A 15,156-nucleotide genomic window follows, 5' to 3' on the forward strand; every position below is an offset into this window, starting at 1 on the left:
ACAGAATTCTGCAACCATCAACACAATCAACTTTAGAACAATTTTCTCACCTCTAAGAGAAACTCTGTCTCTGTTAAGCACTCACCCCTTATTTCTCTCCAAACTTCCCTGCCCTAAGAATCTACAGTCTCTCTCTTCAGATTTGTCTGTCTTGAATATTTCACATAAATGGAATCACAGAATATGTGATTCTGTGATTCCTCCCACTCAGAATACTGTTTTCAAGGTCCATTGATGTTGGAGCACATGTCAGCACTTCATTCCTTTTTACTATTAAATATACCTAGACATTTATCCAAATGAAGGTGTACAATGGCCAATGGCACATGAAAAGACCCTTAACATCATTAGCTATCGGTTAAATGAAAATCTGAACTACAGTGACAGATCACTTCACACCTGCTGAGAAGACAGATAATAATCCATATTGGCAAGGAGGAGGTGGAGAAATTAGAACCCTCATCTGCTGCTGGTGGGAATGTAAGATGGTGCAGCTGTTTTGAAACACAGCATGGCAGTTACTCCAAAGGCTACGTACGTAGCTGCCATATGACCCAGCTATTCCGCTTCTAGGTGTAAACCCATGGTAAAAGAAAACAGATGTCCACACAAAGGAATGTACGTGAATGTTCATAGTAGCACTATTCACAGGAGCCAAAAAGTAGAAACAGCCTAAGGTGGTTTTGCTACTGATCTTAAAGGACAAGATGCTTGCTTGAGAGTTAAACACACACACGTACACACACACACACACACACACACACACACAAAACACCATTTTTGATAGAATATTAACTATTGGTGCAATAATCAAGGATAGATTCCTCTAGGTGAAATTGAGTACTTATGAGAAGAAAAGTATAACTAACTATGTGTATAAAATGTCAAAAGAAATAAGTATAGAAAGGAAGAGTAGCAGGATTAAGCCCACGCTTGGGAGGACACAATGGGCATTGCGGCTTTAACTACTAAAAACATGGTGTGTAAGTGACCTACAACTTAGTGCCAGCCTAATTCCTCCTTATTTAATCTTTTGGAGTAACTTGTAGCTTATGCACTGGGAGAATTTGATTTATTTTTCTAACACCCTTATTTCTAACATTTTATTTCCAATCCCTTTGAATTGTGTAATGACTAAAAGTCATAAAACACCAAGTGAGTTAATGTTTATGAAACTACAGCTTGTAAAGCACTACAAAAGGTAAGATATTAATAACTCTAAGGAAATTTCATAAATTACTATGGCTTTATTTGAATCCTGTTTTGTGTTAAGAATTGAATTAATTTTGGGGCACCTGGGTGGCTCCATTGGTTGAGCATCGAACTCTTGGTTTTGGCTCAGGTCATGATCTCAGTGTCCTGAGATCAAGCCCCGAGTTGTGCTTCCCACTCAGCACAGATTCTGCTTGGCAATTTTTCCCTCTTCCTCGCCCTCTGCCTCTGTCCTTCTCCCCACTCCTGAGAGAGAGCGTGCTCGCTCTCTCTCTCTCTCTTAAATAAATAAATAAATAAGACCTTTAAAAATAAGAAAAAAAGAATCAAATTCATTTTATTACTGATATCATATGAAAATTAAATGCACCCAGGAAAAGTTAATACTTGAAAACGCAGTTCTTGAAACTTTAAACCTGGCACGACACCTAGAGGACCCTAGACCATTTCTGATGGGCAATTGTTTAAGCATTGGTATGACTGCGATTTATTAACACCTAACGGTTGTACCACACTATCTGTGTGCCCGCCCTATTGTAAGTTCTTTACATGAACTGACCCATTTATTTCTGTAAATAAACCTAAGAGATAGGTGATGTTAATTATTCCCATTTTACAGATGAGGGAAGGTGAGGAGAGGTCTGGCTCAGTAACTTGCCTCAGATCACACAGCTAGTAGGCAGCAAAGCCAGGATGGGCACAGAGGAGACTTGTTCCTGAGTCTGTGCTATTAGTTGCTCTACTATAGTCTTCTGCTTCTGCTTTATATGCTGTCACAGCTTAGCTCCACGCAAACCTCAGAACCCTGGGCCACCTCTAGAGAGAAGATCAAGAACATTTACACCAAACAAAATTTCCAGGATTACTACATATTCTCTTATCTCCAGTTACCCACTAGAAGCTCAGGATCCAACAATATTTTCAAGTTAGTAGACACCATAAAGATCATCTTCTTTACTTTCATTCAGTAGATAAAGGAATTAAAGTTTAGAGAGCTTAAGTGATCATAATCATATTGTTGATTGTGAATTTTTTCTGTGGGCTGCTAACTAAATGGTTTAATCAAAGCCTTAATCAAATATATAATAAGCACTTGATATGTGTCTCCTGTGTGGTAGGGAACTTACTAAATGTTATACTGTGTATATTTTCATAGTTGTCGTATAATAAGCTGTATAAATCATTTAATAATTCCTTTTTCTAATAGGGAGAATTTACTGCAATAGACCATCACTTTCAGAGTGACTGTGGATGTGTACGGTATCTCTGTGGTAACTATGTTTTCTCTAGCTTTTAAATGATATGAATGTTATCGGTATTTGTTGTTCACTATTAATAAATTAAAAATGATTTTCTCTGAGTAATATAACTCATATTTATAAGCCATTTTGCCAGTTTTTGAGTATAAAAATGCATTATTGTTTTTCAGTTGCCTCTTTTGCTCTACTTCTAAATGTTCTGAGAAATATGTTAATGGGACAGAAAAACGAATGTATTTTTCAGGGGATCTCTGGGTGGCGCAGCGGTTTGGCGCCTGCCTTTGGCCCAGGTCGCGATCCTGGAGACCCGGGATCGAATCCCACGTCGGGCTCCTGGTGCATGGAGCCTGCTTCTCCCTCTGCCTGTGTCTCTGCCTCTCTCTATCTCTCTGTGACTATCATAAATAAATAAAAATTAAAAAAAATATTAAAAAAAAAGAATGTATTTTTCAGAGTTTGCAGAATTTAAAGTGGATGCTATGTTCTTTTTAATATATATATATATATATAATATTTTAAAAAATAGGCATCAAAAAGAAATTTTTGCTCACTGTTCTGTCTTTTGGATGTTAACATTGCAAAACATAGAATTGATCTTTCTATGAAATAACAAATCTTCTTATGTATTAGTGGGCTAATAGAAAAAAAATTTAACCCTTGTATTTTTGTGTGAAGGCTTAAATTCAGTGTTGGCAAGATACAAAGAGCTTCTGAGCTGAATCTTCATCACTCTCTTAGCCTACCTTAATACGTCACTCTTACTTTGTGTCAGCTACCTTCCTCATTGAGTATGATGTACAAGACTATTTAGCAACACAACAAAACTGAAAATTTTCTCTTGAAAGAACCATTAAAAACCTTGAAATGTTAAACAGAGCCACCATGAAGAGCCCTAGATTGATTTAGATTTTGCTTCCATCTCTATCTATTCCCCCAAATTGTCATGTTGCATTTCCAGAAGAGAGAAAAAGTAGCTTGATGATCACTTAATTCTAAAATTCTGGAATCTGCTATAAACATAGCTTATGAAGGCAGTTCAAACAGTAAAGAGGAGTTAAGTTTACAGATCACTTTCTTATATGTTAAGGAATAAATGTACTAAATTCATTATCAAGTAGATTCTTGAGATATTCACAATATGTAAAGGTAAAGATCTTTATTGGTTTTGAAAAAAAATTGCACATCACTATGAAAACATAAACTTAAATAAAAGTTCCATTGATTGATTAATGAAAAACTCAAAATAGTATTTTTCATTAACTTTTTCTTCTTAGAAAAGGACGATGTGTGTGTATTTCAAGAAGTATCAGTATTGCATCCTGGCCAATCTATGACAAAGTATTTGGAAGGGGACTTTTGTTACACAGTGGAGTGTCTGGAAGAAAAAGATAACCATACAGGCTTTCACACTCTGAATTTTACAATGGTGAATTGTTCAAAAGAATGTGACATTGTAAGTATTCTTTGCAAGTCATTCTGGTGGAGAGTTAAATTAATTATAAAATGGCAGCTATAGAATTTTAACTAGTGGATACTCCACAAGTAAAAAGTATACACTCAATAGTCCAATAATCTATTAATGTATAATATATCTATATAATGCATATTTTCCTTTTCTTGTATACACATCTTGAGCCTTATTATCTATTTATCTATATAGCTTGCTTGATCTGCTTGATGAATCTTGGCTGCTTGATGTAAAGGTTAATATTTACTTCACTTTCTAATACAGCCATATAGAGTTAATTATTATTTGAAGTGCCTCGAAGTCAACCTTTAAAATGCTTAGAGGTATTCTGAGAGAGAGAATATAGTTATATTAGAAAGTACTTCCAGAATGGATTCATTAAAAATACTGGTATTGTGTGGCTAACTAAATGTACCATGGTTATACACAGCACCAGGTGTATACTCCATCTCCAAGTGATTATGATTGCTGTGGTACCTGCAAAAATGTATCCTGCAAATTTCAGATGGAAAATGGAACATCGGTTATATACGGGGTATGAATTCCTTAGTTCCTAAAATAAATTTCTTGGAGGGTAGCTCCCCATTCTATTTTCTGAAGAAGATGTTCTTAAATGAGTCTTAAAAATACCACATGTACACATGCACACACAGAGTTGTACATACAATAAACACACTCATATACAGCACACAGACACAATTTTATTTATTACATTTTAAAGATTTTGGTAATTCCTGCTGTAAAGGAATATGTCAAACTTATTTTAATATAGATCCTCATTTTTTTTCCAGATGAGGCTTTGAGAATTGCTTATTTCTAATGGTTAGAACAAAGGGGAAAAACATTAGTTTATTCACTCATTTAAAATGAAGCATTTTCAAACAAAATCTTAAAAAAAAAAAAAAAAAGGAGGATGGGAGGGGACACTTCATTGGCTCCATTGTCTGTCTTTGACTCGGATCATGATCCTGGCACACAGGATGGTGGGACTCCCTGCCCAGTGGGGAGACTGCTTCTCCCTCTCTCCCTCACCCTACTTGTGGTCTCTCCCTCTGAAATGAGTATATAAAATCCTAAAAAATAAATAAAATGAAGCATTTCACCAGAAATCTGAAACTCATGATGTTAACTTTTAATTATTTCAGGTAGTGAAGATTTCAGTGAGTAAATAAGAGAAAAAGATTTAGAATATATGACAATTTTTCTTACAAGGACCTCAAGAATCAGTAATGCTATATCATATCTTTCCACCAAAAATAATAAAATAATTATTCAGAATTCTCCTGTTGTCTCATAATAACTCCATATAGGTTTGCAGACGACCTACTCCTTCCCTAGAATAGAGAAATGGAACTTCCTAATTTTAGTGCAGCTTATTAGTGATGTCATTAGATTTAGGAGTGTAACTATTTCCTTATAACTTACATTACCTGGAAGTTGTTCTGATTTATTGCCATTTTTAAGTTTTTCCATTAATAGTCTAGTTATCTAGAGGTCTTACTGCTGGTGTTCTTAATTACATAGGATTATTCATTTACCCTCAAAGCAGATTTCTCCAATCCTCCACATTTTATTAAATAAGAAAGATGAAAATTTGTCTTGTGCCATGACTGATATTTCACAATTATGTGCGCACTAGTACTACTGATTTAAATAGTGTTGTTGATATTGTTTGTCTGTTTTATTCTAGCAATACTTGTTTTGTAATATATTTTAAGTAGAGTGTTTTGAAAACAAAAGCTTCTAAGATGATGAGGAAGACATAGGTGTCAGTGAGAGAAAAGAAATTAAAGTTTACTTGAAAAGAACACAGCAATTTGGGGTAAAAGAGCAACATAAACTCTATAATCAATAATCCAAGAACCATCTATGTATATGACTTGTATTCACAGTGATAGCCTGAAATGTGAATAAAAGGCTAAATTATATTCAGAATAGTTTTTGAGAACTCAAAAGTAAATGTAATCAAGGTAAATATACATCAAGAACATTAACTCCTGTCTCTTTCAAAGATAAGCTTGAGTTATCTATAAATCTAATTCTCTTAGAAAAACTAATTTTTGATTTCAGATAAGTAAGATAGTACTACTTGGGACAGAATATTAGAATTACTATTTGAGTTTGAATATTTTATTTTCTCTTATACCTGGACTTGTAGATCTTTTCTGATTGAGGTTCTAGAAGATCTAAAGATATTCGTAAGTTAAAATAGAATCTGGAGAAAAGAATTCATCAAAACTACTTACTGCACAAGGAATCTTCAAGCCAGAGTTTGGCTAGCATTTTAAAATGTGGGTTATAAAATAAAAATATAAATAATCAACTACAGCCCAATAATTATGTTATAATATGTTCATCCACTTTTATTTCTAAATAAGAATTCTGAAATCAGGAATGAAATAAAGTTACTATGTTTAAAACTTTGTAAAAGGGATAGGGATATGTTTTAAAACAATGATAAGGAGTGTGAAACTAGAGCCAAAAGTCAATAATCACTGTCATCCAAAGATTTTGTAATTGTTTTGTTGATAAGGGAGTAAAAGGAAGAATAACAAATTCAAGAAAGGAGGCATACTAACTAGTTTGATTTGTTGTTTTATAATTAGTGAGGGAATATTAGAAGAAGACCTTTGACACTTGGCCAAATTGGATAATTAATCTTGTAGTAGAAATAGATACCTATTTGTTTTTTTTTTTCCTCTCTCTCGCTTTATTTCACATTTCACATCTCAGTTCCAGTATGAAACCACGCACACATGCACACATACACACATACCATCTATTTTCAATCCTTTTAGATAAATTTGGGGATATTTCCAGATGAACATTTTTGGCACAAGAAGTTCTCTGCATCTCGACTTGGATAGGAGATTTTCTACTTAAGAAATATATCATAGTTTAATAAGCAAAACAGTGATGTTCTCTTATTTTTAGGAGGGGAGTACCTGGCACTATAATTGTACCACATATGAATGTGTTAAGACTGACGAAGGGACAATGATTCTGAACTACAATATGGTCTGTCCCCCTTTTAATGAGACCGAATGCAAAATGGTTTGTACTTTATTATATCTAAGAAAATGTAGTATTAAATATGATTTAGAAAAATAATGTTGTCTGAAGTCATACATATATACATTGTGGCTTATTTATTTTGGGGTATGTATTATTTTCTTGTATATTTCTTATATTTCTTCAGTTTGGCATTTTGAGTTATAAATTGTGTTCCAAATAACTTTGATTCTCCCTGAGTGGACATTGTGCTAGATCAAAGAATTATTGAAAAATCATTTGATCAGCAGACCTAGCCTCTGCTTTGGTGAATTAATAATCAATTAGAGGTTGGCCAATTTTATTTCTTAAACACGCAGCCAAATTTATGATGTCATTCACCTTTTAATGCATGCTGGCCTAAGTAAAATTTGTCTTACCTTCTCTGGGCACGGGCCACGGTGAACTTGGCATATGTCACAGCACTGCTGATCCTTTAGTTTAGATATCCCGGTTCCTTATTATCTCAGGGAAGAGTCCATTGGAAAAGCAGATTTTTGGAGGTGATACTTTTTCTTACAAGATTCTTTGTAGCTTTAACTATTTAGGAGATAATGATCCCTAATGAAAAGTGAGCTTTGTTCTATAGTGTAGGCAATATTTTTCGTATGTGTACAGAAATAGCATTGTCTCATTGATTTTTTTCCCCCAAGATGTGCCCTTTTAGTGATGGTGGTTAGCTGTCTGGCTCCCTAGATATCATGTATAGGAAAGAAATAGAATTTCAGTTCTGTAAAGAATTTTAGGCATCATCTTATCTCACAGATGCATTTTTATAGCATAAATTCCTTTGCTTGAATTGCAATTAGCAAGTTACTAAAAGCAATTCAAAAAAGAAGATTTGTAAGAATTAAAAAAGATAACCGATAAAATTTTCTTAATTTAGGCTTAGGCAAGAGTCATCCTGAAGTGGGGGATTTTTTTGGAGTAAAATATTAAAGAAAAAGATACATAATTTTAACATGCAATTATATTAAGAAACTTAGCCTTGTCTCATAGACTACTTCAGGTTATTTCAGAGTTGAAAAAAACATAATGACCTCTGTTTAGAGTACCTTTTATTACTTTGCTTTGGTAAGAATTTGCACATGTCATTTTTTTTATTTTTTGCATATGTCATTTAAATAAATAAAGTGTTCTTTTAAGTAAGTTACTCTTTTTGCACTTTTTCTTATTAGTGAAGAAATAACAAAAATTTAAACAGAATATCTGCTCCTAATTTTAAAAACAAATTCTCACTAGAAATAAGTAAGTTTCTACAATTTTCCTATAAAGGCTTTGTGATATTTGATAAAAAACTGAGAGAGTTAGTTTTCTATTTCTAGTCTGAGGGGAAATGAACAAACACTGTGAGTTTTGACTTTATTCCTTCTCTCTTCCTAGAATGAAGGGATTGTAAAGCTTTATAATGAAGGCTGTTGCAAGATCTGTAAGTGAAGACATATTATATGCATTAATTTGATAGATTAGTTTTAATTGCTCATGGTGATTATGATTTTTCTCATAAAATTCAGATCTTATGATGCAAGGAGGGAAGCACGTATTATTTAAATGTTTGTCATGTGGTTAATTACTGTGTAATTCGGTCTTCTGGGGTATGAATAAAATATCTTTAATTTAGATGAATTTTAAGCTAAATATCAGAAATTTCTTTATTGTTGTATTTCCCAAAAGGTATTGCATAGGATTTTTAATATATTTTAAGTTTAAAAGGTCTCTATGGTCAGATTTGCTTGGAACATGCTGGGCTACACAAATTTAGGTAGGTTATGATGAGAATGGGATTGTGACTTCAATAAGGACATTGGACTCTGTAACTCCATGTTGATTATTACACAAGTAAGTACATTTTGTTGTCTGAGGGCAGACAGAGGAAGATCTATCCAACTGACCATAATCCTACCATTTATTGCCTGATACACATCAACACTATTAAGCCCCCTGCAGACAGTCTTGCAGCCAATCCTCACAATAGCTCTGGCAGGTATGTAGGTATGGTTCCTCCCCCAGGTAAGGATTCATTGTTATCTTTTCTTGTGTAGGGTCTTTTCTTGAGTTAGTGAGATCTGGGGTTACCACAGAAGCGGTTCAGTAAATCACAGCTCTCATGGAGTTAGTCCAGTCACAGATATGTATGCGTTTCTATTTGTTGGATCAGAATCAAAATGATACTTTGGTCCCCTTGAGGCATTAAGTGCTCTCTATTATATAATATGCCCAGGCCTGCAGAATGAAGCAGACCCTTTTTATTGTGAATAATAATGAGGACATATTTTTCTTTATATTGTTTTATTTCTTTGCATTGAGTGTGAGGAAGATAAATGACTTAGTAAAAGTAATAAAATCACTACAATCACAGAAAAAAAAAAGCTCTGGGGTGTGTTGTGCCAGGGGTCTGGAGAAGGAAGGGGTAAATGAATAAGGGAATGAATGTTCAGAAAAGTTGATTGTACTAATCGGCAATGGATGCAGGCCTATCCAATGCCTGGGCCCAGGACCTTTCAGTTCTATCAACCTCTCTGAAGTTGCAGAATAATACCAAGCTACCTCAGTTTCTCCCATCTGACACGTAAGGACTTGTGAAATAGTTTTTGCTTTGGTATCAAAATCCCTGTCTGCAGTCTTTGCTTCTGGGTGACCAGGATATCTCGGAGAGACTGGATATTGGATACTATTGCAGATGCTGTGCTAAGCAAAATCTATTACAGTAGTCTTTAAGGAATGAATAGGAAATGCCTCTTGGGTACAAATAAGTTCAGGTTACTAACAATAAATTGATGCTGTCCCAGTTATATTCATTGCAGGAATTAGCTTATCAAACCTATTTCTATGAAGTGGCTTCCATGTATCAGGCACTCTCTTAGGCACTGGGACTGATAGTGAATGAAGCAATACCTGCATGCCTCGTGCATATTATCAAGAAGGGGGAGGAGCAATGAACATATAAATATATACTATTATGTCAGGTAGAAATGAGTGATATAAAGAAAAATAGTACAGAATAAAAGGGATGGAGAATGGAGAGCTGGGTTGCTAAGTGGGTGGTTAGAGAATGTCTCTGTGATGAGATGTCATCTGGGGAGACTAAATGTCTTTGGGAAGCCAGGCAGGAAGAATGAAAAGTGTTGAAAGCAGAGGAAATAGCAAAGTTTGGCTAAGCACAGGGATGAAGGTGACAAAAAGAAGAGGGTGGGTACCTTACAGGTCATGTTAAAGATGATTCCTTTCTTGACTATTTTTAATTCTTACATGAGAAGAGAGAGGTTAAATAAAGTAACTAGCCACTGAGTGAGAGTCCCATAAGGTACACAACAGCCTGCCCTCTGCCACCAAACCTGAACCTCCGACCCAGGTATAGTTGGGAGGCCTGGGAAAGAAGAAGGAACAAGCACAGGAGCCTGAGGAACAGCCATGAGTGAGATGGAGGAAAAGAGAGTGTTTCAGAAGCCAAGTGTGGGCAGTGAATCAAGGAAGAGTGATAGACTGGGCCAAATACTGCTGAGAAGTTAAGTAGGATGAGAACTGAGCTGTGACCTCCAAAGTTAGCACTTTGAAGGTCAAGAGTGACCTTGAGAAGGACAGTTTAATTTCAGGCAACCTTTGCTACTCATCTCTGCTTCAACTGGAGTAGTTTAATTTTTAGATACCTTGCATGCTGGCATTTCATATATAGCACTTAGAGATCTTGTGGCTAACCTAGTTTGGAAACTGAAGACCTAATTTCAGTCTTTTGCAAACAAGGAAACCAGCAGAATGATTTCAGTGACTTTCCTAAAGGAACAAAGAAAGTCAATGTCAGAGTGAAGTAAAAACTTTGGTCTTTTGCATCCTGATTTGGGGGTTATTTACATCCACTCTCAGAGAGGGTTAAATATATCTTCTTAGGTGTATTATCAAGTGGTCATCCATCACACAGAGAGAGATATATTACTATATCATTAATTAATACAAAGTATTTTAATGTGAAGTCATAAAGATCATTTCAGAGCCATAAATATCAACTATAATATGACTCACCCATACATTTCAAAATGGTTGATAAATAATTCAATTATATTCGTGTATGATTTTTATATTAAAATGTATTAAGATAAAGTGCTTTTAGATCTGTTTTTAACTTTAAAATAGATTTATGTGTATATGTATAGATGCCTAATCACGTACATGTGTATTTTACTTCTATGCGTAATGTTTAATTCTAAAACTCACTTCATATTTTTAGAATTTTAAGTAGATATTCTATCTCTATATATAATACACACAGATTGATGTTAGCATTATTATGTGTGTGGAGTATTTTAATTTATGATTATGGTAGCTAGTCTAGGACAATAAGGTAAAGAGATGAGTATAATGCTAAAAAATATGAGAACATCTATTTAGAAAATGAAAATAAATATTGAACATAAAATATATGAGGGGAATTTTAATTATATCTTAATATAGGAATATGTTTTGTATAAACATATACATTTTTTATTTTAAATACATGTATACGTTTAATTGAATTAAGAAACAGTCTGACATGGGCCTTCTGATGAATGACTACATTCTATATTTTATCAGGCAAAAGAGAAGAAAGAATATGCCAGAAAGTGATCATTAAATCAATCATAAAGAAACAAGACTGTATAAGTAAAAACCCTGTAAGTAGGAAAATGTGATTTGTTACATAAAGGGTATGTGTCTTTCCAAAGTATACATGTCTCAGCACTAATATGTTTGTAAGTCAACAAAATGACAACAGTCACAATATTTAACTTTGAGATTATTCATACATTCTGATATTAAAATATTCTGTTTGTGAAGAAGTGTGAACTATTCTTAGCATAAATAACTAATAGTTCTGAACCATAATTGCAATCTAGAGAGATGGAAATTAAAGCCAAATATATTTGACTATATCTTTTCTTAACTATGTAATTTTACTCAGCAAAAAAGAAAAAGTCCTCATTCTAACCTTACCCCATTTAATATGACCTATTCAATACTACAGTCTACATGAGCCATGATATAATACAGATTGCAGGAGAATCATGAGATTGTGATGAACATTTTACATATAGCTGACTAGTTTCTGTGTACATTTGTTTCAGAGTTTGATTTATGTCAGCCTTGCTGTCTTAGGCATCACCATGGAACATCTCTAGGATTTATTCAAGTTACTAAATTTTAATCTGGTATTTTTTGTAGCCTTCTAACATACAGAATTTGGAGACTTATGGTGACAATAAAGTTTTGCTTTCATTTGATTTCTGAGAATAAATAGCCAGTTTAAAAAATTTTAAGAATGCTTTTCTCATTGTCTCTCCTTACAGGTAAATGTCGCGTCTTGTGATGGAAAATGCCCCTCTGCTACCATATATAACATCAATATTGAGAGCCATCTAAGATTCTGCAAGTGTTGTCGTGAAAATGGAGTGAGAAACTTGTCTGTGCCTCTGTATTGCTCAGGAAATGGCACTGAAGTCATGCATACTCTCCAGGAACCTATTGACTGCACATGCCAGTGGAATTAAATTTTTGGATTCCAGGAACTCTATGCAATAATCATAATGTCCAGTGAAGTTACCTTCTAACACTATTTAGGCATTGGAAGATTTATACTGTTTAACAATAATGTATTTTCTCAGAATATCGGGACATGGCAATTTAACACTTGGTACAAATATATGCAATTTCCTAGAAAAAATTAGATTTATTGATTTACTCTATTTTAGAGAATCAAATGATTTTAAGTTGTTCAGCTGAAATGCAGTTATGTATATAATTGCAACATGCCACTGCCCTGGGATATTCTCATTGATTAGAAGATTATTTTGCAGAATTTTTTTCCATTGCACCCAGTAGTGATTTTTTTTTTCTTTACAAAGTCTACTATAGCTACCCAAATTAAGATAACAATGCTCTTTCTCTCCACTGTTTAGTCTGGGGTGTGTGTGTGTAATTACTTAAAATTGTCAACTGAGTAGTTATAAAGAGTAGGATACTTAGAAACAGATCATAGAACTATAAGATTTTAGATTTTTTAAAGCCTGAATGAATATCAGGGTTGTTATTGCAAATTCCTCTCAATTTGCAGGTGTATTAGGTCACTGGAGAAGCTATGTGACTTACATCAAATGACTGTGCCTTCCAGTCCTATGCTCTTTTCTTTTGAATGATATAGTGAGGTGTCTATCATGGGATCTTTGATTCTTAAGGAGTTTGCTTTGCATAGAATTAAAAATTTAAAACTTAATTCCTTTTAAAGAATTGAAAAAAAATGCCACACATATCTATGTATATACATACATATAATAGTACCCCAATAATAGGAAATGAAGAAATGTAGCATCAGTTGCTAAATAGAGGAGGGATATCTTGGACTTTTATTTTTTATACCACTAAAACTGTTATCAAATATATTGTTACTATTTAACATTTAATTAACTATTTGCTATCTCATGGACCTATGATTTTTGATATGTATTTGCATTCAATTGAAGTTGCATGCTATTTTGCTTTTCATGCTGCTGCTTTGCCAATGAAGAATGAAATAAAATTATTTGAATGTATTAATAATTCTACAATGGAATGCTGCACTTTTTAAATATAGTGGATTATTGACATTTGCAAGGAACATATCTTGAGATCTTTGCAAATCCCCAAATTTTCTGCCACTTACAGTATAGATTATCTGAGTTTCCTCATCTGTAAAAAGGAGAGAATGCCCTACTTGTTGTATGATTGTTATGGGGGATCAAATGAAGTCAAATAGCAACAAGTAAATGGTAAAGGTGCATTGAAGAGCAAATACGGGGGCCTGATGGACTAGGTCCAGATTTCAGCTAGATGAGTTGCTTCTGTTTCAAAATCACACCTCCCAGAAAAAAATGCAGCTTATTAGATTTTTGACCTCCAGAGTTACTATGAGTGAAAGAATGAAATGAACATTGCATCTGCAATGTCCCAGTGTCTAATGTATATAAAAATGGACTTTATCTTGTTTGTGCTTAATAAAAGTGTTTTATCTAGACATTGACATTTCAGTATTCTTTGACTCCTATTAAAATATGGACTGAATAAAATGTTTTTGGTTAACTTTGCTTAAGAGAAACTATTATGTACCTCAACTGAGGCACATAATGTTGTGTATTGTCTGCCACACATTTCTTTATTTTCATGCTCTGTAAAATATTTGTTATTAAATTAAAAATGTGAAATCATGTTTAAACCTATTTGGGGGGGGGAGGGAAATATTGTCCTAGAATATCATAAGCATTCTGAAATACGCCAAATAGGTATTGACAACCTGCTATGTGCCTGGTGCTCTTCTAAGCTCTAAGGACATAGGTAAAATAAGGTAGACACAGTGTGGACCCTCCTATAATTTAAAGGCTGGTGAGAAAGTAGGTAATTAAATAAATATACCTATGAGAAAGTTCAGAAAGAAAGTCCAAAACGTTGGAATGTAAAATATGATACAGTTGATCCTCAAATCATCAGAGAGATACGAATGGACTTTGGATAAATGATATTGGGACAACTGGATAATAACTTGAACAAAGAGAAATTTGGATTCATACATCCATTGAAATGAGGATAAATTCTATATGAATCAGATTTCAATGTTCAAAGGAGGGGTAGGACTTCTAAAAGAAAATACAGGAGAAATTCACTATTACCATAGAGTGGGGAGATTTTAATCCTTTTAATTCTGACTTAATATCCAGAAGCCCAGAAGAAAAGATTGATAAATTTAACAGGAAAACTGAAAACAGACAAATTCTGCAAGACAAAAAATGTCAAACTCAAAAGAAAAATATAAACCCAAAGCACAATATTTACAATGTTATCATTGATAAAGGCTAGTCTTCTATATAAAGATCTTATTTAAAAAATCACAAAAGGAAAATCTGAGCAACCTAATAGAAAAATGGGCCAATAACTGGTACTGATATTCTAGAGAAAAAGAAAGATAGTTGAGCATTTTTTTCAAGATTTATTTATTTATTTGAGAGAGAGAGAAAGAAGAGAGAGAGAGAGAGGTGGGTAGAGGCAGAGGGAGAGGGAAAGAGAATCCCAAGCAGACTCCGATGCAGGGCTGGATCCCACAACCCTGAGGTCATGACCCAAGCTAATACTAGGAGTTATATGTTCAACTGACTGCACTACCCAGCACCC

At 33.9% G+C, this 15,156-nt stretch overlaps 1 protein-coding gene across 1 annotated transcript in view; it reads left to right on the plus strand.

The window, feature by feature from the left end:
- The window catches only part of OTOGL (otogelin like), a 133,409-nt gene extending 119,401 nt beyond the window's left edge, over nucleotides 1-14,008 (plus strand). Inside the window, 7 exon segments of the mRNA XM_025992164.2 lie at nucleotides 2,420-2,483; nucleotides 3,746-3,924; nucleotides 4,370-4,474; nucleotides 6,874-6,993; nucleotides 8,374-8,419; nucleotides 11,557-11,636; nucleotides 12,309-14,008. Coding sequence (XP_025847949.2) covers nucleotides 2,420-2,483; nucleotides 3,746-3,924; nucleotides 4,370-4,474; nucleotides 6,874-6,993; nucleotides 8,374-8,419; nucleotides 11,557-11,636; nucleotides 12,309-12,509 — 795 coding nt within the window. The 3' untranslated portion in view covers nucleotides 12,510-14,008.
- Nucleotides 14,009-15,156: the final 1,148 nt, after the last annotated feature.

The sequence above is a fragment of the Vulpes vulpes genome, chromosome 10 (assembly GCF_048418805.1).
Source record: "Vulpes vulpes isolate BD-2025 chromosome 10, VulVul3, whole genome shotgun sequence".
NCBI classification, from domain to species: Eukaryota; Metazoa; Chordata; class Mammalia; order Carnivora; family Canidae; genus Vulpes; species Vulpes vulpes.